The sequence below is a fragment of the Lodderomyces elongisporus genome, chromosome 4, assembly GCF_030384665.1.
Source record: "Lodderomyces elongisporus chromosome 4, complete sequence".
Lineage (NCBI taxonomy): Eukaryota > Fungi > Ascomycota > Pichiomycetes > Serinales > Debaryomycetaceae > Lodderomyces > Lodderomyces elongisporus.
In genome coordinates, this window is record NC_083676.1 from 607,448 (window position 1) to 634,517 (window position 27,070).

Consider the following 27,070-nt stretch of genomic DNA (forward strand, 5'->3'; position numbering starts at 1 on the left):
TTCACGTGTTACGTAACACGTGAACATACCATGTGACTTATAATAGTATTTTCATTCTCAACAAGAAAAAAAAAAAAAGAAATATCAAAAAAAAGAAAGAAAGAGGACACAATTGTAGGTTAGAAAAACAAAAAAATACAACAACAAAAAACAAAAGAGAGGAACACGAAATTCACATCTTCAACAGTTCTAAAGCAATACATCAACCTCATCTAGCACATTATCCCTTTTTTTTTTTAACTTTAGAATCGATAGCACCACAAACTGGAAAGGAGTAAACAAACAATAAACAAAAAAAACAAAGAAACAAAAATAAATAATCTAAACTGAGAAAAATGACACAAGAGTCTTCGGTAAATATCGCAGAGGCGTACAAGCAAATTAGTGAGGCCGAGGCCCGTGCGGCGGAATTGGAGAGACTGCTTGATGCGTTTGAAGCAAAACTCGATTCCATACTCAAAGATGCCGAGGACATAAGCAAAGAGTCATCTAAAATAGACAGAGAAGCATCATCTTCTTCTTCATCTTCATTGTCAACAGCAACAACAACAGCAACAGAAAGCGAAAAAGAAAAAAAAGAAGAAAAAGAAAACTTATTGAACGAAGCTGATGATGAGTCAGTCGGTGACCGACAAGAAACGAGCCAATAAAAAAAATTTGCATTGTTAGAGGGAGTAGGCTATACATTCAAAAATAGTCTATAATAATATCTACGTTAGCATTCCTTGCAATTCCTTGAGTGGCACAAACTCTGGCTCATTGGTCCTCACAAACGGGTTAATTGGATGCCAAGGATTGATAACAAGATCATTGCGTTCACTATTTAATGCAGAAATTGTGACTTTGGCTGGTTTACCATCTTTGAGCCACCACTTCTCCTTATCGGTACTTGGTGGTGGTAGATTATCATTATCATAGTCAATAATCTTTTTACCAACATCAAAAGACAAGGAAGCTATATCTTGCAACTCACCATGCTTGAGCTTGTACGACTCATACAATTGGTTAGATATACTCTTCTTTATTGCATAATTGACAATCTTGACGGTGACCTCAAACACTGCATAGACTGCACGATGATCCGAAAAGATAATGTTTTGCACACAATTGTACCCATTGGGCTTGATTGCATTTTGTCGAGACTTGTATAATATACGATCCGTCCATGCGGGCACTCGTTGTTTTTCACTTGTATCGTAAATCTTTGTACCATTATCGAACTTGTATGTAGGTGGAAACAGAATCTCTTGCTCAGCAAAAAAAGGAAACGATTCCCCACTAGCCATCTGCTGATTCAACTGATCAAACTCGAGTAACTTGCCCCATTTCTTTTGAAGAATAAGCGGCTTTACTTGGTCATTAGGAAGGTTGATTCTATAATTAAAGTCACCGACCCATAACACAACATCATGATCGGGAATTCGTCGATTCTTGGTAAACTTCATCCCCTTAACAAGTGTCTTGTAATTGTGATGTCTTTCTTCGTCGTTACTGAGCCCAGCAGCAAAATGAGAACTAACAAAACACATCGACGTATCGGAATACTTGAAGCTTACGGCAACCCCACCCTTATTGGCAGCAACTCCCCCAAGACCGGTTTTCTTAAACGTGAATTCCACATTGGATACATATTTGACTTGCGATTCCTTGACAAAGAGCAACAACACTAAACCGCCAAGCTGGCCACTCCACATGGTCATATATTTATCTCGCTTCGATAAACATCCCAATATCTTGCGTTCCCATTGAGTCTTGTTTCGAAGGTCAGTATTGACAATTTGGCCCGGTTTAAGCTCAACAATCTCTTGTAGCCCAAGGAAAACCAAATCATGTTTGACATCAGTAGGGTAAATCCAGCTATCAATATCCCCCTCATATACAGTACCATTAACATTAAATGTCGATGCAAAGACCGAAATCTGCAGCTGTGACGTAAACTCTTTTTGCCTCGAGCTTAACTCTCGTGCCACGTAATCATGAAGTGGATTATGTAAAGTAATGGCTTGTTGATCCTGCAACCTACCAAGTAACTTCAATAAAGCTAGCTCATTTGGCTTTGTAGTATCCACAACCCCCTTTAAATAATTCTTTTTGATGTGTGTTTTTACCGATGATGCGTGTGATTGTGTACTTGTCTTTAATTTGTCACTATAGGAAACATAATTCATCACCATTTTGGTAATTTGTCGGTCATTTTCCTCCCACAACTTGGCATGCTTTGTGTATAGTTCCCTTTCAAGATCGATACCAATATCCTGAAATGCCAATTTGATCACTTCTTGACTAATAACCTTGGACAAAAAATTAGCCTTGTTCAAACTGTCAAATGAATTAATCCGAAACACACCCAATTGTTTACCAATAAAAGTGTTTGACGAGTTTTCATAAAACAACGCGCCAAAATTAACAGCTGAGTTTGCAAATGTGGCAACAATATCATACGGGTTTTGTGCAGTGTACCATAGTTTTCTAACCCTAGCTGCTGGGATTGGAAGGTGAGTATACGATAGTCTAAAATCCAATGCTGACTGTTCTCGGTGCTGGACAAAATATTTGATCTGTTCTTCAAGCGATGCATTTAGCACACCCTTGTACGATTTATTGGAAAGTTCATTGAATATATGAACATCTCCAAACTGTATGGCAATCCGTTCAATGTGTCTGACAAATGCCTCTTGCGATGCCTCAAATGAACGGGGAAATAATATCTTTTTACCATTTGCCGCCAAGAGCCCCTTTGTTGTAAAGCTATTTTCGAGCTCCCAATACATTGGTGCATTTCCTCGTATCAAAACATATGAGAGACAAAACTTGTCCGTGTATAAAACAATTTCAGATTCAAGGTAATTCGATACGTAGCCATTTCCATCACAGCCCCAGTCGCCAAATAGTGGTCCTTCTTTGGCGCAACTTTGCTTTGATATTAATGTCATCATAGCCTCTTCCCCGCCTATTTGAGTATTTACTGTCTTGGCATAGCCACGTACAATAATCGTTAAGAAACCCGATTGGTCAATTTGCTTTTGTTCAGATGCCGTAAGTCTGTTTCTAAACTCTAGTAACTCTCCAAGCATGAATTTGTTCCAATGGAACTGCTCAAAATATGCAGAGTCTGCAATGAGTCGAAAATCTGTCCTTCCAAATCCCCGCTCTTGTATAGTTGACGTTATATCAAATTGTTTTGAGTAGTAAAAGGCTCCACTTGACAAAAGCTTTCTCACTGAAGATGCTGGATATTTCACCCTTTCACTTTCCAGATGGCCCAGACTTTCATAGTTCCTATTTAGTAGGTAGTCATACTCGTCATTATTCAAGCAATAAAACTCAGTACCCAAGATTCTATATATTTTTTCATCCGCTGTAGGCGACGCAACAAAATCGTCATTCGTTATAAAACCCAAGTAGATTTTGTTTTTCAAGCTAAGCAAACCAAGAAATCCAATCAATTTACTATTCTTGGGAGTTACATCTCGAAATGCACTAAGATTTATAAAATCTTTCAACACAAACTCAACTAGCACTTTGCTTGAATCTTTACCATTATCTTTATTGTGTTTATGGCCATGGAGAAAATTACGTAAACTTCGGTGCTTATATGTTGGGTTAGGATGTCTTATTACCAATGCATGGGTACTGGTGGTGATAACAAAAGTTCTAGGTTTTTCATTGAGATATAATCTCATTATGTAGATGAGCTTGAATTGATTGTTTGATTGTTTCTTTGTTTTCCCCCCTCTTTTTTCGTAGTGTTGTGGTAATGCTATATTATCTTACGTTAAGTTATGTTATGTTATGTCTGGTTTGGTTTGGTTATTTTGTTTATTTTGTTTTCAAACTTGAGTTGCAACCTTTTGTTTGGCAATCTCTCAATAGTAGAGAGTGCGCAAATCGAGGATATATACATACATACTTTTATATATATAAACTTTGCGCAAAACAAAATAAGTACTTTCCTAACAGATGACTACACTTTTATATGGATATATATATATATATATATATATATTCATAAATACAATTAAGTTTTTATTATTTACTTGGTGCCCTCCTGGCTCGCACATGCAGCAGTAGCCACCATCAGCTATTGCCTCACCCCCCCTCACAATTGCTCCAACTATGAGTAAATTCAGTAATCCCGCCTATATTTATGCGACTTTCTTTGTCTTCTTTTGTTTCAAATGTCCTTCAGGGATCCAATTGACATCGTAGCCGGAAGCACCTGTGGTGGTAGTTGAAACACCTGTACCTGCTGGAACCGAAGTCACAGCAGTAGTCTTTTTAACTTTGACTGGTGCTGTTCCTTGAATATACTTTTTGCCCCAGATTTGGTATGCCAAGTAAGCGATACCAGCAAAGGATGCCAACAATACCAATTCCAAAAAGATCAATCTTGGATCAAAGAAAGAAATACTTTTATCAGCAACGGTGGCCAATTGACCACGGCATGGAATGACCTTGATCAATTCGTCGTGGGCAAAAAACACTTGTGGAATCAATTCGTAATTGTTTGGTATAACATCAATACCGATATTTTGTTCGAAAGAAGCAGATTGTCCAGGTGGAATCGAGAGAGGACCAACTCGACCCTGGGTCAAATTGGTGACAATCTCATTAGTAACTGGGTTAGTGAATTGACCAGTAACACCAATCACCGTGACTTCTTTCTCTTCATTATTGACAATGTTGTATTTCAAAGTGACTTCATCTCCATTTGTCCATTGAGCAACATCGTTCTTGGTGACCTCAGGGGTTTGCACAATCTGGTACTCAATAAGGATATCGACAAATTGCTTTTCGGCAGTTTCGTAGCCGACGACTGTGGCAATTGAAGCAGCTGCAGCTGCCAAAAGTGTAAAGACCTTCATTTTTGTCTTGGGTTATGTATGTATGTGTGTATGTATGTATATATATCTATATCTAAATTCGTGTATATATATGAATGTATGTGTAAATATGTGTTTGCTTTGTTGGTGAAGGTAATCTCTCTCGTCTTTCAGAGTTTTCTTTTTTTTTTTTTTTTTTTTTTTTTTCTGGATTTTAATTTTTTTATGAAAAATTACAGCCACGTAAATATTCTTGACTACTTTGTATTCACACACCCCAGGTATCCAATACACCACAATTTTTTTGCAGAGAAGTAGATCTAACTAAGCTATGGAAATAATTAGTATATACTAATTGGAGGCAATAATAGCAAACAACACACTCGGAGCCAAAGTGTGTAGTAAATATTATAGGAATTTACATATATATATGTATATATGTGTGTTTTGATGATTAAGATACTTATTCGCAGTAATAGAAAGTTTCTTTTTGAAGCTAATCATTTGCCTTTCATGTAGCTTTTATTGCAACCTTTAAGCTTAATACTGCTTGGTCGTGAAGGTTAAGCAGTTTGGATGCGATCTTCGTTTGGTCTATGCTTGTCGCGCGACATTTTCCAAGCCACTAGCGCGATACTTTTTAATTTTTTTTTGCTTCCTCTTCTTCTTCTTCTTCTTCTTCTTCTTCTCCCGCGAAACATGAGAAACCTCGTATGAGATCAATATTTATAAATATTCAAATATTGTTGTACGAGCCCTTGAGTAAAATAACTCACTTTTTATTTAGCTAGTGTGACATGAAGGGGATAAAGCGATAGCACATTTTCCAAAAGAAATTTAGAAACCAAAAAAAAAGAAGAAAAAGAAAAAGAAACAAAATCTGATAAACCAAAAGAATAGTAGAAGAAAAAGGAAAAAGAGCAAAGGCAGGAAAAGTTTAAAACGCATTATATATCTTTCTCCGAAAAAAACATGCTACGAACTTCATTTATAAAAGACTCCACAGTCAGAACTCGATGTTTGGCAACCTCTATACGTTCGAATGATGCTCTCTACAAGCTGCAAAAAGAATTACTTGCAGATCCCAATTGGGCATATGAAAGAGCAAAAAGAAGGAATAGACAAAGGCTCAAAGAGTATGATCAAGCAGTAATTGCATCTCGACAGTATTTGCAACATCGAGAGAATGTTTTGAAGCTTTTGGGTAAGAGTGACAACATTAAAGCTTTATTTACCGCAAATGATGGTTTTTGCAAAACTGATAATTACGATGAAGTATGCAAGAGACTTGGCGCAGAGCCCTTACAGTATAATGATATTGAAATGAGAAATACCATAATGCTTGTATGCACAATGTTATTGGAAAATATCATGGTGGAGATGAAATTGAATACATTGAGAGGTGAAAATGGAAACAACGAGGAGCAGAACTTAACTGAGCTTATGGCCAGCCTAAGGTCCAGTGACGAATTTTTTTCCTTATACCGGTATAGGACCAACTTTTATCATTTTAAATCGTCACAGTTCCTCAACTACTCTGATTCTGAACTCGGCCCAGAGATTGATTCCAATAATGTGGTCAAGTTTCTTTTGAGTGAATACGATGATACTGAAATACTAAACAATTTAGACAAGGTTTTCAAAAAGTATAAACTGATAATATCGACGATCGGCACCAGCACCAACGCTGATACTGCCCACATCAATTTAGCACAACAGATTATCAACACTTTGACTGCACCCCACCGTTGCATTCCAACAGTGAAGATTTGGGCATACTTGATTGATGAATTGGGGAAAGTCGGTCTCACCAATTACCAGCAAATAATCTACCTCTCAATGTTTCAGTACAAGCATGCGCCATCAGTCTTGGCCAAACCATCTGAAGCTACCAACACCATCACAGCCCCATTAATGGCCGATCATTTTCTTCATTTAATACAACAGGACCCAAACATGTTGTCGACATTGCTACAGTATCAAGTCCCACGTAAAGATTATGGCATGTTTGTTGAATTACTTTCTTTTTTGAAGTTGGATAGAGTAGCAGCGGAGACGATGGTTATCAAGTCACCACTCTTTTCACGATCAAGTTGCAAGAGCCCCAAAGTTATACCAGGCTCAGTATTGGACATTACGGGTCTAACAATATCTCGAGGTTGCATGTATCTGATTATGCGATCAACGATTGATATTGGACTTTTTGAATACTTGGACTTGCTATTTGACAAGATTGTGCTTCATTCGATGGATAAAGATAATATAGAATTGCACTATACACAGGTTGTGCCAGTTGAAGGGAAGGTTTTTGATCTTGAATTGTTTTTGATCATGTTAGATGCAGCATTGAAATCAAATGATATGGGACGATTAGTGTGGTTGCTACCATTCATAGATGAGTACATTACAGATAATAAAGGACAGGTGCCAAAAGTGTTGCGACAAAAATTATTCGAAAGCTTGACGTTTTTCAAGTTGGAGGGAAAATTGAAGACTTACAAAAGCGTGTTTAGCAAAGTAGAAAAACCTGTCGCTTCGCCTTCTGTATCTTAACGATATTGGTATTACGAGTATTTATAGTTAATAGCTAGTGCATCTGAACGTGTCACTAATATGAACCTCCCCAATCATAAAACAGCATTTCTGCCCACTTTTTCCCATTCCTTAAGTCTAGCATTGGTTAAGGCCAAAATAGAACCAATTTGCATATTGAAATTAAAACAATTTGTTTTGTCGTTGCTGTATATTGCAAGATCATCATCATCTACTTTACAATCTTTGTCTTTTTCCCTTATAGATGGATCAACACGTTTGTTGTGCACAAATTTCTGAGTCGTTTTGTTGAAACCATCAACACTATTTGGATATCTCGACTTTTCAAATGCACTTTGACTCTGCAATGTCGTATCCAATGTACAAAGGTCATTTTTTCCCATTTCTTGCTGAATTTCTTCATTAGCCACGAGGCATTCAACCAATGCCAAAAAAAGTGCAACATTGAATTGAAATTTTTGGAAATGGTTGTCGAAGGAGGGAGATGTGAATATTGTCATTAGACAAACGAAAATGTCATCCAAAAGGGATGCTTCTGCTGAAACTAAATCATTATAATACTTTTTATTTTTGGTACACGTTTTGCACGATTTTTTGGCGTTGCCAATTTTAGCAGAACAGTTTCTTGACACTGATTTTGTTATTTGTGGTTTTTCGGGCATTTTGATTGTTAATTTAATATGTTTTTAAATTTTGTCTCAATTCTTGTTGCAAATTATTAAAGATGATGTATATATATATTTTTTTATTGCTTTTAAGAAAATCAAAGAATACGCTTATTCTTGTAGATAATGCTGCTCAATTTCTTTAATGAATAATCACCAAAGACAGTTTAAAAAAATCAATTGATACAAGAAGTTCTATGATTGAGTGTTTGATTGTTTGTGTTTAATCGCGTGTATGTATATGTTCATGTCCATGTCTGTGTGTTTGTGCTTGTGTGTATATGTTGCATGAGAAATCATTTATTCCAATTTTGTTGCAAAAAAAGAAGAAAAAATGTAAATTGCAATGAAAAGTAAAATTGAGATGAAGTATCTACTCTCAAAGAGTTCTCTTCTTTCCACAAAAGATAGCAAACTGTATATATATATATATATATATATATATTTATATAAAGAAAATGTACCATTGTATACATGGAAATTACAAAACAATATATACGTATATATATATAAATACATATATTAACAAGCTTATCAATTCTAAATGTCTATACTAATACTTTATACACACAATTTAGCAAAAGCTAAAAGCAGAAGAAAGAAAGCTTCAAAATTAGTGATTAGAAAGTAGGAAAGAAAAAAAAAAACGGGAAATCTGCATTACACAATTTCTTCTTCTTCTTCTTCTTTTCTTTTTTTTCTTCTTCTCCTAACGGATATATTTCTTTTCGAAATATCGGGTGATATTGAAACCAATGAATGCAAATGCAAATGCCAACTCGAATGCAATATCTCCACCGTAGTCTCCAATTTGTTTAGCAATGACACCAGAGTACCATGTTTGGTTCATACCGACAACAACACCGGCCACACCACAACAGAAACCAAAGGTTCCTGCTAATCCAATTGGGTATGCTTGCTTGTTTTGGTATTGGGTGTAGTCGTAAGCTCTAAAGTTACCCTTGTGCCAGATAAAATGCGAACTCAACATCAAGGATTCGTAAATGGCCAAGTAGTACGAGACCAAGTTCATGAAATTCTCCATCACGGATTCAAACTTGTAGTAAGCTGGGATACAGATAGCCAAGGTAGCACCATTACCTACAAAAGTCCAAACAATACGAGGAACTTTGGCCATTGGTGACCAGAAAGTTTGTGCACTCAAGGCCATTGAGTACATATTTGGGATATTATTGGCAACGGTTGATAAGGCCAACACAACACAACAAAATTGTCCAAATCCGTGCAATGAATCAACAACCAAAATACCGTAAACTAAGCCACCAACTGAGTTTTCGGCATAGAGTTGAGCCCATTCTGGCTTATTCGCGATACCGGTTGCACAAGCAGCACCCAAGATCAATGTAGCAACCAATGGCAAAAAGAGACCCAAGAAAATGGCAAAAAAGATCTTGACCAAGTTTGCGTTTCTTGGTTGGTAAACAGTATAATCTGAGGCGTAAGAGGTCCAACCAGTAGCGAAACCAAATACGGTACCGCCAAAACTCAAGACATTACCGGCAGTAGTTTCGCCACCGACAAATGCATCGCTGGAAAAGGTGCCGCTTCTGGCAAATTGGACAATGATGACAATAAAGATGGCGAAATTTGGCACCCAAGCCCATTTCTCGTAAAGATGGATCACGTGGTAGCCAAAGAAGGTGACCAAGATGGTGCACACAACCAAGATCAAACATCCAGCCCAGGGAGGCAATAAGCCGTTGTTAACAATGTGCAACAATTGAGCACTTGACATGATATTCACAGCACCCCAACCCACACAGGCAACAACATTTATAAAACTAAAGATACGCACGGGGATATCACCAATCATGAATCTCGACAAGATGATTTGTCTCAATCCCAATGGCGGACCAAAACATGAAAAGTAGGCAACGGTGAAGTTACCCAACGCACTGAAAAAGATAATGACCAAGACTGCTTGGCCAAACGCAAGGTCAAACACGGTGATACCCAATGCACCAAGAGCAAAAGTGGCGATGACCAAGTTGGCACTGAGCCACATGGAGGCTGAATTCCACAAGGAGGTATCGGTTTTCTCTTCGTCGGTGACCAAGTCGAGACCTTTAGTCTCTGCACCCAACTTGTGGGCCCAACGGTCAATGATGTGGACGTGGGCGTCGTGGACCTCGGCATCGCTAGCCGAGGTGGGCGAGTTAACTTCATAAGAGTTGAGTGAGTTCTTCTCTGCTGCCAAAGCAATATTCTTTTCTGGATCGTAGCTCATTGTTTTCAAAAGGGATACTGAAAGGTGAAAAACAAAGTCGCTGTTTCTTTAGGTGGTTTATATAAAAATGTGATAATACTTGTGATAAGGTTGCTTTTATGTATATATATATATGTATATGTATATGTATATGTATATATATATATATAAATAATTCGTTTTTTTGATTCTTGCAACTCAAAAATTGAAAGGGAATTTCAAAGTAATATATTAGGTGGAGGTGGATTATGTATATTTACTCAGGATGAAAGGGAGTCTAGTGAAGTAAATATATAGGAGGTGATTTGTGGTGGTGGTGGTAGGTTAATGGTAAAGGGTTGACTAATATATTTGATTAAAATTCTGGGTAAACTGCTTTTCGTAGCACAAGAGATGGAGGCACTGACCTGGTCTTTATATATTAATTGATCTGGAGTGTAATACTGATAAGATAAGAAAGAAGAGGAAGAAGAGGAAAAGAGGAAAAGAGGAAAAGAGGAAAAGAGGAAAAGAGGAAAAGAAAAGGAAAAGAAGAAGAAAAATGGGAATGGAATGGGATAGGTATGAGTAAGATCTGCAATCCATTTATCAAACCAAAATTAAGATAAAAAAAATTTTTTTTTTTTCCTATTCTTCTTCTTCTTTTTATTGTCTTTCTCTTTAGTATAGTCAAAACGCACAATAATAAAGGGTAAAAAAACAATCCATGCTATGCCCTAGACTGAGATTATCCAGAGCATCGCTAAAATTTCCGCATTGCTTCACAATCAAAGAGACTTTTGTCATGCATTTTTCTTTTTTTTTTATTAATATTTTTTTTTTAATTTTGGTTTCTCTTTTCATATATAATCTTATCTGCATATGAGGCATGGACCGTTTCTCGCCGACCTGGATTATTTACAATAGTAGTTTATGAAAGAAGGAGGAGGAAGAGAGAAGGAGGAGATGGAAAGGAGTGGGTGTAAACCTATTGTTCCATTGGAGTAAGAGATAAGAAACGACATCAACAATAGGTAAACTGTGAGTGCTATTATAGTGGCAAGTGAGATGAGGATGCGCTAGATCCAACGGAAGAAGAAGAAGTTGAAGAAGAAGTAGAAATTGATCAAATGGTTAATTAAAGGGAAAATAAAAAAAAATAAAATAAAAAAAGAAAAAAAGAAATTGCTTATCTCTGTTTTGTGTAAGACCCGCCTGCCATCTCCCTGCACTTCTAAGGCCTCAATCATCTGTACAACTAACCACTACAAACATCCTTACACCAATACTATGAATGAATACAATTAAATTTTTTGTTCCGTCAACTGTCAACTTGTCAATTGCCGTTTCCTCTCTCTCTCTTACTTTATTTTTTTTTCTTATCTTTTCTGCAAAAGTCAATTCTTCCGACGGAAGACAAGAGATAATCCAAGTTTATTTTTCAGTGTTTCTGCCCTTATATTTTTTTTTTGCTAACGACACTAGAGACCTATATTCTGTTCTTTCTTTCTTTCTTTCTTTCTTTTGATTTGTAATATACTGTTTTTATTTACGTACTACTTCTAGGCTACGAGACATCGCAGACAGATGTATTAGACATAGATAGCCAGCTTGTTGTAAAAAAGTTGGAAAGACAGAGTCAAATAAACAGATATATATGAATTGTGCATTTGTGATTCTTCTTCCTTTTTTTTTTTTGTTTTTCCTTTAAGGAATTTAAGTAAACGGAAACAAAGACAAACACGAGGACAAACACGAGGACAAAGACAAAGACTGAAACAAAAAAAGTGGCTACCATATGTACATTCTTCTTCTATACCTGTACTCTTACTTCTTTCCTTACTTTTCTTTATACTCCCCGTTTTGTAATTAGTTGACAAAGAATGCCGTACCATACAAACTTACAAAGCCTTATACTTTCTCATACTAATATGTGCAACAACTCCAGCTCCTGAGACATTTAGTACACTATTATCTTTACTTTGTTATTCTAATACTCCAATACTTTTTATTTTATTGTTTTTTTGATAGCACAGAGGGCATAAGGGAGTCATATTATCCTAGACAAGAGAAATATGCTTTGGTTGTTCTCGTACTTCTTTACCTTTCAATTGGTTGATGAATGTTTTCGTATCACAATTTTGGCATTACAAAAACGTTTGAAGAGATAAGGAATGTCAAGGAAAAGAGACAAGAAAGGTTTAGGAATAACCTCTCTTCTGAACCCCGCTGAATCAACCAATGAATTCAATTATTCAACCAATCATGTTTCCTAGATTACCACCTGCCTTACAAAATGACAACTTAAACCAATATCTACAATGCAACAGTGGCTAACCAAAGAACAAACATAATAAATAATAAATAGAGACATCCAAAGCAATGCATGTGTCGCTATCTTTTGTGTTTGTATTAAGCCGATATTTCATCTAACCTTAATTTATTTTTATTTTTTTCACCTAATCAGTAGCTTAATTGCTGAAATATATCAAATCGTGTCAATTGAAATGGTTCGTACTACCATTTTTGTATAAACCTCTAGATGGCAACGGTGGGGAGAGAAAGATACAATGTCGGTTGAGGGGAAGGGGGAGGTATTAATAACCAATTTCAGTTGAAAAGATAAGAAGTTCACCTTCACTAGTCCTCTACCCCACAATCGACAATAGCTACAATTCACAACATTTATTCATCCAGCGGTATACTCCGTAGCAAATTAAAAGACCAGAACCAAAACTCAAAAAAAAAAGACTATAGTATAAGGTTTATTATAGTTGCAACAAATCTCGTATCAACACAAACCAGTTCCGCCGGAGTTAATCTACATGTCCTTGTTTATCAGACAAGGAATTATAAAAAAAAAAAAAATAGAAGTAAAAGAGAAACAAGAGAAACAAAAGATTAGATGCTCAACTTCTTCAATAGATATTCACACTACAATCACACCGTCTATGTCCATTACGTCTTTTTATCCACCATAAAGCTCAATCAGCCACGCAGCCCAGTTTTTTTTTTTCAAAATTAAAACAGAAAGAAAAAGGTAACATGCTTGCCTATTGTGCTGTTGATTTGTTTCTCTCACCTACAATTCCACCTTCCTCTAGTACGCAATGCATCCTCTAACAACTCACCAAGTTCAATTATATATAGAGAGAATAGAAGTACAAAGAAATACAATTGCACACATTGCACATCTTGCACATATAGAACAACTTTACATATACGCGTATAGAAAGAAAAAAATTAAAATAAACGGCACGTGCCAATCTATGGTTAGAGCCCTGGCTCATATGTCCAAGAAACCAACCATTAAAAGTGCTGCATTCTAGAATCTACACCATCCAACTATAACCAAGTGACAATTTTAACTAAAAGCCAAATTTTTAAAAAGATGTCTCTCGTTTTTGGTTTTGGTATATATTTGAAAAATAAACTATGTGGAATTGAAAATCAAGATAATACTAAAAAAATAATAACAAAATAAGTAAATAAAGATATATAAAGATCAAATAAACATATCAGGTAAAGCTGAATAAAAAAAGGAAAACTAATTCAAAAATAATCAAAAGTTTTGAAAAACATAAACAAAAATAACATATATGAATAAAAAATTGTTTTTTATTTTAAAAAATTTTTCCTCAGGAAAGAAGAGCTCTCAATCTCTCAACTTCCTTCTTCAAATCGTCATTTTCAGCCATCAATTCTCCCACACGATTCTCCAATTGAGTCATTCTCTCCATCTTTCTAGCTCTAGATCTTCTCGCAGCCTCTGTGTTCTTGGCCCTCTTCAATGCAGAAACATCCTCAATACCAGAAAAATCAATTGGTTCCAAAGTCTGCGATCTTTGCTTCTTGGAGTAAGCAACACATCCCAAATGATCAACTCTGGCCTTCTTGTTTGAAGAAGAGGAAGAAGACAACGACGACGACTTCTTGACATCCAACTGAGGAGTAGGCAAAGTAGAAGAAGGGTTTGGAGTAAACAATTGAGTCTGCTCCACTTCTTTAAATGATCTCTTACGTCCATTTGCACTAGAAGTCGAAGGCGCAACACTAGTACAAACTGTACTAGCATCAACCTCTGGACTAGAAGCAGAAGTAGTGGCAGCAGAAATGGTCTCATCTGACAATCCATTTGGTGAAGGTTCGGCCAAAAGAGCTTCCAACATCGAATCTTCAAAGATTCCATGCTTGACATCTCCAGATTCTGTTCTTGCCTCTGCAGAAACAGAACAACCTAAATCAATGATTGGGCCATTGGTACATACCGCATCAGCAGATACACCTTCACCTGCAAACATCGAGGCAGTCGAAGATGCGGCGGCAGTAGCAGCAGCAGCAGCACTACCTTCATCACCTTCTCCAAATAATGCCACCCAGTCATCCTTAGAGTTGACGTTGATACCGTCAACAATAAAGTCCAACTCATCAAACATAGGAGTGTGGTCCAACATAGCATCCTTGCCATCCAAGTTAGTAGTGCTAAACACAGAGTCCAACACACTTGAATGGATCTGAAAAGGCGATGCAACTTCCCTTTCATGTACATGCTCCCTTTGCAGCTCGGCTTCAGCGCAGTTAACGTCTGAAGTCATTTCTGTAGGAGCGGCACGGTAAGCAGATTCAATCAATGAACCTTGGTTATTTTGCATGGTTATAGTAGTAGTAGTAGCGGCAGACATTGTTGTATTGTTCAATTTGGAAGCGTGTGTGTGTTTAATATTTCTTAATCGCGAGTTAAATGTAGTATTTCTAATTGTAATTGTAGTAATTAAAAGCGGTTCTCTTTATGGGGTCTCTTTTTTCTTTTAAATTCAAGATAGCAGTGGTAGTAAAGCGAGGTACGTCATAATGGACGGGGGTAGTAAATAATCTTTCTATTTCAACATTTTTTAAGGAGGGGGTTTTAAAGTAACAAAGGATTTGGTATCTTTCGTATAAGCAACTTCTTTATTTGAGGGAGTCAAAAAAATTGATTTATTGATGTTTTTTTATGGTAAACAATAAATAACTTTTCTTTTATATCAAGCGTGTATAGTAAACAGCAGTAATAAAAATTTAGCAACACATATTGGTAAAAATTAATATGTAAGTTCAGTGTAATGGGTAGGATTCAAAATTTATAAAATAAAATAAAGTATAGGAATAAGTTCTATCGTTTGAGTGCAAGTAGAAGTTTAATCGAAGCTGTTTGTAAAATAGAAATAGGGTTGTTGATGTTACTGTAATTGTTGAAGAAAGATTGTTAGTGGAGAAAGAAAAGAATCAAGAAAAGGAAGAGAGTAAAAAAATTTTTTCATTTACAAGTGCGAGTGACCTAGTAGGAAATGCGAGTGTATTTATATAAAGGTCGAGCTAAAGCGGATATAGCGTGTGTCTGTGTTGTTGAGAGCAGAAAAAATTGAAGAATTAAAAAATAAATAAAAAAGAGAGAGAGAGAAAGTTCGTAAAATAAGATATGGTAAACACACGACTCAATTTGGGTTGATGTACACGACTATTTCAGTATTGTAATTCTTGTTTGGCTTTAGTTTTTGTTATTTTAGTTTAAAATTGTTTTGTTTTTTTGTGTATGTTTTTGGTGACCATTACTACTAATTTTTGCGTCTACAATTTATAAGTAGGTAGTGCTCTTGTGCACAATTGATGAGATTTGAAACAATAGAGATTTACTCAAAACAGGATAATGTTTTCATTTATTCACATCTTCAACCAAAACTACAACAGAAAACTAACCCTTAACATTGGATGAGTCACACAACCCCTCTTTTCTTCCAACTCCATATCTCTTGAAAAAGAATCTTTTTTTTTGTTTTATTAACAATGTCAATATCCTCTTCTCCACCAGTACAGCAACCCTTTTTCTAAAAGAAGGATTTGAAGTTTTGAGACTTCCTCCTCTTTTTTTTTTTTATTCTTTCTTTTTTTCTTTTTTTCTTCTTTTCAACATCTGTTTTATCCACGTTTCTCTTTTAGCAAAAAGTAGTTTGTAGTGAAAGTAAAATCCATTATGTCTACGGCGTTTGGCTTAGCGGGTTTGCTCAATTGCGAAACTTTTCACAAAATTTAAATTTCATACACTTTTTTTTTCCCTCTTTTACTGGCTTAATTGGCAGCCGTTTAGGCAACAATTCCGCACTAGCGCCGGTAACGGTTCCATACAAACTCAAGAACTCGACAGAAGACCATTCAATATTCACCGGTTTCTTCAATGTATAACGGTAAACGGTCAATGCTCAACGGTCAGTGCTCAACGGCCTCACACAAAATGGTTCCATATAGTGTACTTTTTTTTTCTTCTTCTTGTACAGATGCAATCTTCTTAAGCTGATAAAACCAAGTTGACCTGTCTGCTTGTTTGTGAGCCAAGCATTTCGAGAGCCGTGTCATAAACTATGAAATTAGTATCACCAATTCATAGTCAAGTTGGCACAAATTTTATTAGAACCCACTCACACAATTCGGTCCCTAACAAGTTTTTCGATTTGTTTCTCTCTTTTTCAACTATTCATTTATTTGCATTTTTTTTTGTTATTTATTTCTTCTTCTAAAAGCAAAATTTTGACACAATACTGAAGCTCATTCACATTGTAATGCGATTTATCGCAATTTGTAATAAACTCTAGATATATCAAACGCCGTGTTTAAAATTTAGCGGAGGGTCTGTTGTGGATCATACACTATGATTTCGGACGTAGTGAATGGAAATCGTATCCCGTTAGTGCTAAACGATTAATTGAAACGTTGTCGACATTGACCCTGTGTAGCAAGTTCCAAGCACCATGTACCAAGCACCAAGAAACCGTCTGCTTCCCAATCTCACACAGTACCTTCTTCCACAGCACCATAATTTGACGACGGTTGTTTCCTAGACAAAGGGTGGTTTGGTTGCAGCAGCTTACCCAACATCACCCACGTATGTATCACGCACGGCACAAATCCCACAAAAAGAAGCGCCAAATTTATGGCGGTATCTTTCGATAACGTGCCTCTTCGAATCATTACCGGAAGGGGTGGGATAAAAACCGAAATGACAATTAACAATACATCTGATATGTGTAAATGCATGATTCTTGCTATCGATGTTAAAAATTAGGGTAAAAAGACTAAAAAAAAAGAAGTGCAACAAGTATTCAAGAAAACAAAAAAGATAGATCGTAAAAGGAATTGAGGAAGCAAATGAATAGGAAGCTGTGGCAACGATAGTGGTTTTGTTGTGTACGAGAGATTGGGCTCTCACTTGATGTTTCCCGATCGTTGCGCATTTTGTATGACCTCAAATGTTATTGTCTCGAAATTCACAAATAAGAAAAAAAAAAACAAAAAGTTACATAAGCAAATTAGCGACATTCGAGTAAAGGGGTTTTTACGACATTTACATGTCAGTAGTATGTATTCGCATCTACGCATAATCAGACACACAGACACACAGACACACAGACACATTTGTCAAATCGCCACTATTTTCATCTACCATCCAAATAGTTCTAAAACATTCCAGACACATTTCTCAATTGATCAACTATACAAACTAGTTAGAACGCCCACACCAACGCCCCAATTTAACAAATCAACAAAACAAAAAACATGAAGTCAGACCCATTTCGACTGTTTACAAATATATTTAAAAAGAAGAAGACAGACTCCGCATCGAACGACAAGACAACTCTGGAGAAACCCAAGAAGCAGGTCGCTGCAGCTTCTTCTCCATCCTCATCAAAGAAACAAGCATCGAGTCCAGTACAATCTCAAAATCAATCACAGCCGGAATCTCAACCTCGTCCACAAACAGAGCGCAAGGCAGACGTATCTCAATCCCTTCTTGCTGCAGAACAACGCGCCAATAAGTATACCAAAAAACCATCATCATCAGCATTGTCAGCAGGTAAACTGACCCCTGCCACTACCACCACCGCAACCAAGGCTTCTACTTCTAATTTTAATTCTACTTCTACTCCTACCTCTCCGGCAGTTGATGACGAAGACTATCGCGTAACAAAACAAGACCTCCAAACATATCAGAAATCGATCCGCTCAAGCGGCAAAATTAACAAAAAGAAAGCCCAACAAAAGCAAACTACAAAAGAACCATTTTCGCCCATGATCAAACTTAAACTCCCCAATGGGAAAATGACTCAAGTAGAATTCACACAATTGATTACAGAAATCACTTTTGAAGAGCTTTTTCAAAAGATAGACACAGTTGTGCCACAGGATTTGGTTGGAAAGTACGTGTTAAAAACAAGCACACCTCCTTTCAAGATTATAACAGCAAAGAATGACACATTATTGAGTCAAATACCGGAGTTCCAGCATGAAAGATTGGTTCTTGTACTTGGTCATAAATAGAATAAGCTAGAATTTCATGTCTTGCTTATTTTATTCCTTTTCTTTTCTTTTCTTATTCTTTATTTTTTTTTTCAATCTGGCTATCACGGGTTCATCAATGTTGGTAAGAGCAAAGCAGGTTATAGAACTTTTACAATGTTTAAATATACGATTAGAAAATGATTTCTAGATAAAAAAATTCTATAAAAAAGTAGAAATATCATTAATTTTCTAATGTTTTGTTTAATTTTTTTTTTTATAAAAAAGAAAACAGAAAAATAAAAAACAAGGAGTCCACATCAGTAGTTGTATAAATAAATTTCCGGATTGTTCTTTTTTCTATTTCTTTTTCAATCGAAGTCAGTTACTGAGCTCATCAAGTATGCTTCCAACAAGACTCTTTTCGGAAGTCCAGCCATCTTTGCCACTTGCAACCCATACGAGTTACTCACACCGGGACACAAATTGTACAAAAACACGATTTCAGGAAATACTTGATCTGGTTGTGTGATTTCCTCATAACCCATGTAGTAGCTCTTTACAACATCATCGCCAGTATCTAAATTTTCGTCTTTTGCATCCTTATCGAACTTCTCGTCCTCTGTTTCTGATAATAACCCTGTGTAGTGCGTGATGCACAACACAATTGGCTTCAACTTTGACTCTACAAGGTATCGTAGAATGGCATATGCAAGAGAGTATCCATCAATGCTACCAGTACCACGCCCAATTTCGTCTAAGATGACTAACGATCTAGGGGTTAATTTTTGGATAATATTGCTGCACTCTAACATCTCCGTCATAAACGTTGATCTACCCTTCAACAAGTTATCACTGGCACCCATTCTAATAAGAATAGAATCAAAAATCCCAATTGTTGCAGCCTCACATGGAATATAGCAACCAATCTGAGTCATGATAATCAATAATGCCACCATTTTGACATATGAGGATTTCCCTCCCATATTAGGTCCGGTAATCACCAATACTCTATTTGAATCATATCTAATGTCAATGTCATTTGCAACGTATCCATCACGTAAATGTTCAATAATTGGATGACGTGCATTCTTGACATCAATAATCAATTCATCACTCAAGTTCGGCTTGACGTGTGTATTGGAGTTTGAATTGCTCACTGCTGCTAATGATAATAGGCAATCCAATACGGCTAGATTCTTGGTGATTCCTTGGAAAAACCCGTAATGTGAATCCAATTCATTGAGGAAAGTGTTAAAAGCCTCATCGCAACGATTATTGAGTACCTCTTCATGATACTGCTTCATCTTGTACAAATGCGCAATCTCTTTGCTGCGGAATCGACTAACCGTTGTTGTTCCATTAATTTTGATAAAGTCAATGGGAAGGCTCTCAACAGCTTTGCCATTTCTCACTTCAATCAAGTATGGCTCCCCATTACTAGTCACATAGTTTAATTGAGGTCGCTGCAAAAGTTTTTTAACTTTCACCAACTCCTCCTCTAGCAACATTTTCACATTCATAATCTCTGCAAGTTCTCGATTTATCTCTTCGAATCCATTGTTTAAATTGAAAAACTTGACTTTTTGCTCTCGTGTCGATCTGGACGACTGATGCAAATTTTGTTGTTCGCCTAACAAATACGACGGGTTGATCATATCCATGAATCGATCAACAGTATCTGTATTTGCCAGCTGCAATAAATTATCTAAAACTCTTTTTAGTAGTGGCGATAAATTAGACGCTTTAATTGTTTTTTCAAACTGACTGACAAATTGTAAGGCGGATTGGTACATCAGCAACATCATAAAGATATCCTTTCGGTTTATCTTTGTTGCTAATGACCTTGTAGTAGTGGAATAGTGAATTTTTATTGCAATACTTTCCAAGTCCAAATTCTTGCCAATTTTTTGCAAGAGCCTGCTCAAACAGTCGTTAAAGTGAGACCCTGTACTTAGATCTTCAACTGCCTGATATCTCTCTTCAATCTTATCTTTATCAATCAACGGATGCGATACCCAGCTCTCCAATAGTCTCATTCCAAAAGGAGTTTTGGTATGGTTCAATAAGGAGAACAATGTTCCTTTTGTCGTGCTGTTTTCTGAATTTTGGAAAATCTCCAAGGAGAGCATTGTGCTTGCAGGAAGAATCATTGTCTTTTTCGAATCAAATTTTGAGACATTTTCAATTACGGTAAAGATATTGCTCAAATTAAATTCTTCAAGGTATTTCACAAGTTCGGAAACACATACTTGAACTGGCTCCAGCAATTCCCGATAGAAGTTCAACGCAGCTGCGTTCAAGACCGCCTTTAAGTTGTTCGAGCCCTTTGGTTTACGTTCAATCTTGATATTGTGGTTAACTAGTTTTTGAAAGCACTGAAGTGTACTTGTTTGATTTTGAGCGTCGGCGTCGGTACCATTGTCATTGCTGTTGTTGCTGTTGTTGCTGTTGTTGTTGTTGCTGCTGCTGCTGCTGTTGTTATTGTTGTTGTTGCTTTCATTGCCACCACAACCTAATAATAGAACCTCACTTGGCCGCAAATATAAAAGCCTTGTCTCCAACTCGTCATGACTCACATCATCAGTAAAATCATCGTAAATAATTTCTCCCGTCAAGGGTTGTATGGCAACTATTGCAAACTGGTATCTCGATATCTCATTGACACATACAATGTATCCAAGTTCTTCTTGTTCTGGAGAGTTTAGTCCGCTATCAATGAATTCATCGTTCATATATGTTCCTCTAGTATAAACACCAGTTAATTCTCGTTTCATCAAGTCGCCACTCTTACCAATCTTATCTACTTCTTTTATGATGGCGGACTCCATCTGCTTAACAACTCCAACCTTGACTCCGGTGTTTAGAATTCGCTGCAAGTTTATATGTAAACGATTTTCAGGAAAAGAACAATACGAAAACGTTGGATCCGTAGACGATGATATAAACATAATATTGAGACATCGAGCAACGTGTCTTGCATCTTCGCCATACACTTTGTATTTGTACCCTACTTGTATTAGCAAGATTTTATCAGGGTGCTCTGATAATAGTTGTAAGATTTGACTTTCAAGCGGCGTAAGTTTTGTAGATCGAGCTCTTTTAATCTTTTTATGTTCTTTTTCAACATCCACATTCAAGGTTGAGACGCGTTTTACCCTTGGATTGGTGTTTTCATGAAGTGTTGATGTAGACTTGTTATATTGAAACTTTGCAATTGGACTCACTCGAGGAGTAGAGCCAATGGAGTTGTTAGTACTGGAGGCAGCACTAAATGGGCTGGAAGAAATATCATTCTTTTTAGCATCTCGACCAGGTGACTTTCTAGTTTGGCTTGAGAAAAACAGGCTGATTGAAGATTGTTTTTTGGATGCCATTATTTCATGTTGCAAAATGAACAAAATTAATTGGTTTGCGGCAACAACAGACTAGTGCGAAATCAATGTGAAAAATGAGCAACATTGTTCAAGTACTAAAAAAGAGAGAAAGAAAGAGAGGGTGAGAGAGAGAAAGAGAGAAAGAGAGGGAGAGAGAGAGAGAGGGAGAGGGAGAGAGAGAGAGAGGGAGAGAAAGAGAGTGTGTGTGTGAGAATAAAAGGTACTTGAAATACAAACTGGTGCCTTAAAAAAAGACTTGTTAGCGAGAAGTTCCCTAACAAACTTTATACATCAATGAGGCAGAGCTGTATTTGCATTTTCCCTTTTTACTTCTTCCCCTCTTTAAGTTGACTCTATTCTTGCTATCGATAGAAGGATCAAATAGGCGGGTAAAAGTTAATTGAGTTAGAGTTGTATTTGACATTTTCTTCTACATTAACTAGCTTAATAAAGTCAATATCGCATTCTTTTTTTTTTCAAATACGGTCTCTTTATGTCAAATGTTTTGATCAATTCAAGTTGGAAAGCTAAACAAGATACGGGACAAGAAAAGAAAAGAATCAGAAAACAAAAAAAAAATAATGCTCCTTGTATTGCTTCATTATAGATGCATCTAGATATATATCAACTTTATTCCGTCTCTTTCTTAAGGAATGTAATAAAGCATTGTGAAAATCCCTTCTCTATTCAATCACCATCTCTAATGGTGTTCGAATGGCAACTTCATTCCAAACATAACAGGACCATCTTCCTTTATACGGTACATGATCCAGAACCACATTGAGGCTCCTAAGAGTTTTGATCCCCAGTAAAAGTGTGGAGCAACGTGAGGGGGTGTCACAGGTGCGTGACGTATATATTTAGCAAAATGTCCAGCAGCCATGGTATAAATGAGTATATATGAGTGTGTGTAAAAGGTTTGCAAAAATTTTGGAAAAGGTGTACTGAGTATGGGTTCGTAGGTGTGTGTGTGTATGTGTGTGTGTGGAAAAAGTTTATACTAGTGTATGTATGTGTGTGTGAATATATATATCTAGTTGAGCTCGATTTTTACTGGTGATTATGTTTTTTGCTTCTTTGGTTGGTGGATGGGAGATTTTTGAGAAAAGCTTTAGAAAAAACAAAAGAACAAAAAACCCAGAAATAAAACACAAACGCAAAAACTATGAATACAAATGTCGCGCTACCAAAACTAGGTTCATTTTCTATCTGTACATCTATAAATATATAGTTTTGCATATTTATTAAACTATAAGTGTAATTTCAAGAGGACAAGTACGATTGTTCAACTAGAGTAAAGATAAGCGTGTCATAAAGAAACGAAATTAATAAAACACTTGTATCACACACTAATTAATTATAAATCTCTGTTATATATAAATTCAAAGAACGAGAACTGAAGAAGAAGGAGCTGGGTCAGATTGGTACAAGGTTTAAAAATCATTTGTTTTTGCGATTTTCATATTTTTCAAAAGATCTTTCGGTTTTTTCGGTTTTTCTTTCTCTCTTTTTTTTTTCTTCTTTTTTTTGGGTCTAGAAAGAATAATCTGCAATACCTATTCAACCCAGTATGTGTACACGGTTAAGAACTGAAACAACTCATCGCAATAAATATAAGAAATGTAAAAAGCACTGCCCACTTTTAAGGAAGTGAGTTTCTTTGTTGCACATTATCTAAAGAATGACCTGTGGGGTTTTGGATTTGAGCATAAGATGGATATAGATGATGTTGTTGCTGCTGGTTTTGTTGCTGTTGGTTTTGTTGGTGGTGTTGCTGTTGGTGCTGAATTTGCTGCTGCAAAGGGTATGAATGTAATAGTCCACCGACTGCGATATCAGATCCTGTAGATACTGCATTACCAACAGTATTAGTTCCAGCAACACCTCGGTTGGGGGTGTTGCTGTGTACTTCCAAATGGTTCATAAGTTGTGGATTCTGGCTTTGTAATTTGAATTCATGAGCTCTTTGCAAATCGCGCTCATGCAATTTATAGTGCCTAGTCATGTTGGATTTCACGGAAAACAATTTACCACATTCTTTCCAAGGACATTTGAATATTTTTTCACCTGTATGAGAATAGTAGTGGGTTTGTAGCGATGAAGGCCGCCTGAATTGCTTGCCACAAAGACGACATCTGTTTCTTTCTGCTGTTTCTGGGGTCATTGAATGTAAGGTGGATGTAGCTTGGCGTCGTTTTCGATTCTTCTTTGGCTCAAAACCACCATCATTGATCAAATTCACCCCACCGTTTCCACCCATTGTGTTTGTATTGTGGGTGGTGGATGCTGAGTACCTTGTAGAGTCATAGATGTTTGAGTATTGGCCATCTATGCCTCTTGAGTAATAAGCAACGGGGATCGAGGGTGAGGAATTTGAGTGTTTTGTCATTTGATATTGATTATGTTCTTGCTGCAGTTGCAGTTGTTGCAGTTGTTGTTGCTGTGGGTGCAGTATAGAGGCTAATCCTTGAAAGGGGACAATTGGAGGTAAAGAGTGCATAGAATTGGCTGTTTGGTCAAGCGTGATTGAAGTCATTGCATATGGTCTCTCTATTGATATTGATGATGTACTTTGCAGTGGTTGAAGACCGATATCATTATGCTGTGTAGTTTGAGAAGGTGCAACAGCACTAGGGAATTGTCCATAGGAAGGATTCAGTTGCAAAGCAGGCGATCCTTGAAGAAGGTAGTTATCGTTGTGGTAGAATTGCGCATTGTACAAGTTATTTGATGCTGGTGCTTGTGTTTGTACTTGTGCTTGTGACTGTGCTTGTGATTGTGCTTGTGATTGTGATCCTGATCCTTGTAAGGGAAAAAGTGGTTGTTGCAATTGTTGGTACTGTTGGTATTGTTGGTGGATTTGTGAATATTGTTGTGGGTAGTGAATAGTATGGCTCGACGATGGAGCGTTAAATGCCAGTGCTTGTGAGTAGTCAATCTTGGTGCCAAAGCTTGGCTGGGTTTGAGAAAACATAGTGTTGGAAAAAATGGCTTTTGTAGTTTCAGTTGGAATGCTTGGTGAATTCTGCTGCTGCTGCTGTTGTTGTAACGAACTGCTTTGGTTCGACTTTGTAGACATATGACTCTATTCTCAATTCTTGTTTCTTGTTTCTTGTTTTTTGTTTTCGGGGTGAGGAGGAGTTTACAAGAAAGCAAAGCAACAACGTATTTAATTCTTTAAGTGTGCCATATCACGAATTGTGATTCTAGAATGTGGATGTAGAAGGATGTTTTAAATCGAATCAAGTCAATAAAGAATTGGACAAGGAAATGAAGAATATGAACAATAGTTGTTGCAAAAAAAAACAATAAATAAATTAAAAACAAAAAAAAAAAAGTGTCAATGATCCAAATTGAATAAAAAACAAAGAATCAAAAATTGTTTTCCTAAGTTGTTGCAAAATGAACTTTGAGCATGGTATGTGAAATGTGGTCGTCTTGCAAGGTGGCTGTAGGTTACTTATTTATATTCTTCTTATCAAAATTGTATATACATTATTAAATGCACAATTAGAGTATAAGAATCCAGAGAAAATAAAGATTAAAAAAAAAAAATAAAAAAAATAATAAAAAAAAAATAAAAATTTATAAAAAATACATAGAAAAATGTTGGAAACAATGTCGAATAATGATACAAAAAAAACCCTGTCCCAGCTTAAATGAACAACGCAGTGAACAATCTCACAGTGGTTAGCACCAATACACAGTAATGTTTTTACAGGGAAAAAAGAAACGGAGGCGAGAGGAGGAGGAGGAGGAGGGGGAATAAGAAGGAAGAGTATTTAGGTCTTTCCCAGACTGAAGTAGTTCAGCCCACCTTGCATATTCGAAGAAAGAAAAAAATGGTAAGAAGAGGATGAGCATGAACATGATAATGAGGTAGAGGAGTAAGAGTAAGAGTGGGAGAGGAGTAAGAGGAGGAAGAGGAGGAGGACAAAAAAGAAGGACGAAGAGGAAGAGTAAGAGTAAGAGTAAGTGGAATACACAGCTAGTATCAAGTCTAGCGGGTAAACGTAGACTTGCTTATGTGAAAAATCTTTTGATTAAAAGCAAGGGTCAACAAAACAAAATGTGCTTGGTTGATGGGAGTAGAAAATAAAAGTAAAAATACCAAAACCAAAACCAAAATCAAAACCAAATAGAGAAGAGTAAATCTTTTCGACAATTATAGATTACTGATTGCTCGTAATCTAGACCTTTTTCCATCTTGTTTGTCCAGTACGTTGTAGATTTGCCTTTAGATTTGAAGTTGACGATAGACTAATACTAATTACAACAATTGAGGTTTGAAACGAGTTTGATGGGGGTTTATAAGAGAATAATATCAGCGACTTTCCCAAACAGAAAACAAGCATACTCGTAAAAATTTTTAATTGTAGATAAGACACCAACACAGTGATGATTGAGCATTCAACAAATGAATAGTAGGAAGAGAAAGAGGGAGAAATAGGGAGAAAAAAAATTGAGACGGGACAAAAATTAAAGAGGATACGTCTAGCCACAAGGCATTTTGCTATTGCTCGGTTATCCTATTCGTTTCGTGTATATGGGGCTTTCCTGAACATTGTGTGAATGGTACTGCGGCTAGAAAAGTGTAACAAACATAAAATTGAAATTGAAATTTGAAAACCCAATGAAAAAAAGGGAACAGAATGTGTGGGAACAGTTGCTTAAGAAGAAATCAAATTCTTCTTTATAAATATTCGCCATAGTTCCATCAAGTAAAAAAGAGATTGTGAAATGCACTTGCTGTTGTTGTTGTTGTTGTTGAGGTGTTTTGGTTATTACTTTATTATCACTTTTTTTACATATATTAGCTTACGAAGAGTAGCCCGCCCTGAAGAATAGTTTTGGACTAAAAATAAAAAATAAAAAATAAAAAATAAAATAAAAAAAATAAAATAAAAAATAAAAAAAAAAAAAAAAAAAGAGAAAAGGATTACAAAGCAAAACATATTCAATTATTAAAGCACTTTACCCTTTGCATACAAAACACGTACTTAGCAGTGTATCCTTAAATCCTCAACATGCTTTTGGTGTCTGTGTGTAATTTGGGTTTTGTTGGAATCTGTTTGTAACACTTGGCCAAAAGCAGGGCATAGTAAAAAACTAAATATATATATATATATTGTATTGTAT

General features: G+C 36.3%; 10 protein-coding genes across 10 annotated transcripts; 3 read left to right on the forward strand and 7 right to left on the reverse strand. All coding sequences in view use genetic code 12, as the record gives it.

Annotated features, from left to right (window-relative positions):
• Positions 1 to 335: 335 nt before the first annotated feature.
• On the forward strand, positions 336 to 650 carry PVL30_003373 (uncharacterized protein; the record flags this gene model as incomplete). Its single annotated transcript, XM_061119461.1, has 1 exon — positions 336 to 650. The coding sequence occupies one exon, from the start codon at positions 336 to 338 to the stop codon at positions 648 to 650; it is 315 nt and encodes a 104-aa protein (XP_060975444.1).
• A 60-nt stretch (positions 651 to 710) lies between these two features.
• Positions 711 to 3,683, reverse strand: INP51 (inositol-1; the record flags this gene model as incomplete). Its single annotated transcript, XM_001525930.1, has 1 exon — positions 711 to 3,683. The coding sequence occupies one exon, from the start codon at positions 3,681 to 3,683 to the stop codon at positions 711 to 713; it is 2,973 nt and encodes a 990-aa protein (XP_001525980.2).
• Positions 3,684 to 4,145: 462 nt separating this feature from the next.
• Positions 4,146 to 4,865, reverse strand: IRC22 (Increased recombination centers protein 22; the record flags this gene model as incomplete). The annotated part of the gene is made up of 1 exon (XM_001525931.1): positions 4,146 to 4,865. One exon carries the CDS (start codon positions 4,863 to 4,865, stop codon positions 4,146 to 4,148), a length of 720 nt encoding a protein of 239 aa, XP_001525981.1.
• A 930-nt stretch (positions 4,866 to 5,795) lies between these two features.
• Positions 5,796 to 7,376, forward strand: PVL30_003376 (uncharacterized protein; the record flags this gene model as incomplete). The annotated part of the gene is made up of 1 exon (XM_001525932.2): positions 5,796 to 7,376. One exon carries the CDS (start codon positions 5,796 to 5,798, stop codon positions 7,374 to 7,376), a length of 1,581 nt encoding a protein of 526 aa, XP_001525982.2.
• Positions 7,377 to 7,450: 74 nt separating this feature from the next.
• On the reverse strand, positions 7,451 to 8,038 carry PVL30_003377 (uncharacterized protein; the record flags this gene model as incomplete). Its single annotated transcript, XM_001525933.1, has 1 exon — positions 7,451 to 8,038. One exon carries the CDS (start codon positions 8,036 to 8,038, stop codon positions 7,451 to 7,453), a length of 588 nt encoding a protein of 195 aa, XP_001525983.1.
• Positions 8,039 to 8,750: 712 nt separating this feature from the next.
• FCY21 (Purine-cytosine permease fcy21) lies at positions 8,751 to 10,289 on the reverse strand (the record flags this gene model as incomplete). The annotated part of the gene is made up of 1 exon (XM_061119462.1): positions 8,751 to 10,289. One exon carries the CDS (start codon positions 10,287 to 10,289, stop codon positions 8,751 to 8,753), a length of 1,539 nt encoding a protein of 512 aa, XP_060975445.1.
• A 3,596-nt stretch (positions 10,290 to 13,885) lies between these two features.
• On the reverse strand, positions 13,886 to 14,929 carry GCN4 (General control protein; the record flags this gene model as incomplete). Its single annotated transcript, XM_001525935.2, has 1 exon — positions 13,886 to 14,929. The coding sequence occupies one exon, from the start codon at positions 14,927 to 14,929 to the stop codon at positions 13,886 to 13,888; it is 1,044 nt and encodes a 347-aa protein (XP_001525985.2).
• Positions 14,930 to 17,834: 2,905 nt separating this feature from the next.
• PVL30_003380 (uncharacterized protein) lies at positions 17,835 to 18,596 on the forward strand (the record flags this gene model as incomplete). Its single annotated transcript, XM_001525936.2, has 1 exon — positions 17,835 to 18,596. The coding sequence occupies one exon, from the start codon at positions 17,835 to 17,837 to the stop codon at positions 18,594 to 18,596; it is 762 nt and encodes a 253-aa protein (XP_001525986.2).
• Positions 18,597 to 18,925: 329 nt separating this feature from the next.
• MSH3 (Mismatch repair protein msh3) lies at positions 18,926 to 21,931 on the reverse strand (the record flags this gene model as incomplete). The annotated part of the gene is made up of 1 exon (XM_001525937.2): positions 18,926 to 21,931. The coding sequence occupies one exon, from the start codon at positions 21,929 to 21,931 to the stop codon at positions 18,926 to 18,928; it is 3,006 nt and encodes a 1,001-aa protein (XP_001525987.2).
• A 1,642-nt stretch (positions 21,932 to 23,573) lies between these two features.
• PVL30_003382 (uncharacterized protein) lies at positions 23,574 to 25,010 on the reverse strand (the record flags this gene model as incomplete). Its single annotated transcript, XM_001525938.2, has 1 exon — positions 23,574 to 25,010. One exon carries the CDS (start codon positions 25,008 to 25,010, stop codon positions 23,574 to 23,576), a length of 1,437 nt encoding a protein of 478 aa, XP_001525988.2.
• Between the last annotated feature and the right edge of the window lie 2,060 nt (positions 25,011 to 27,070).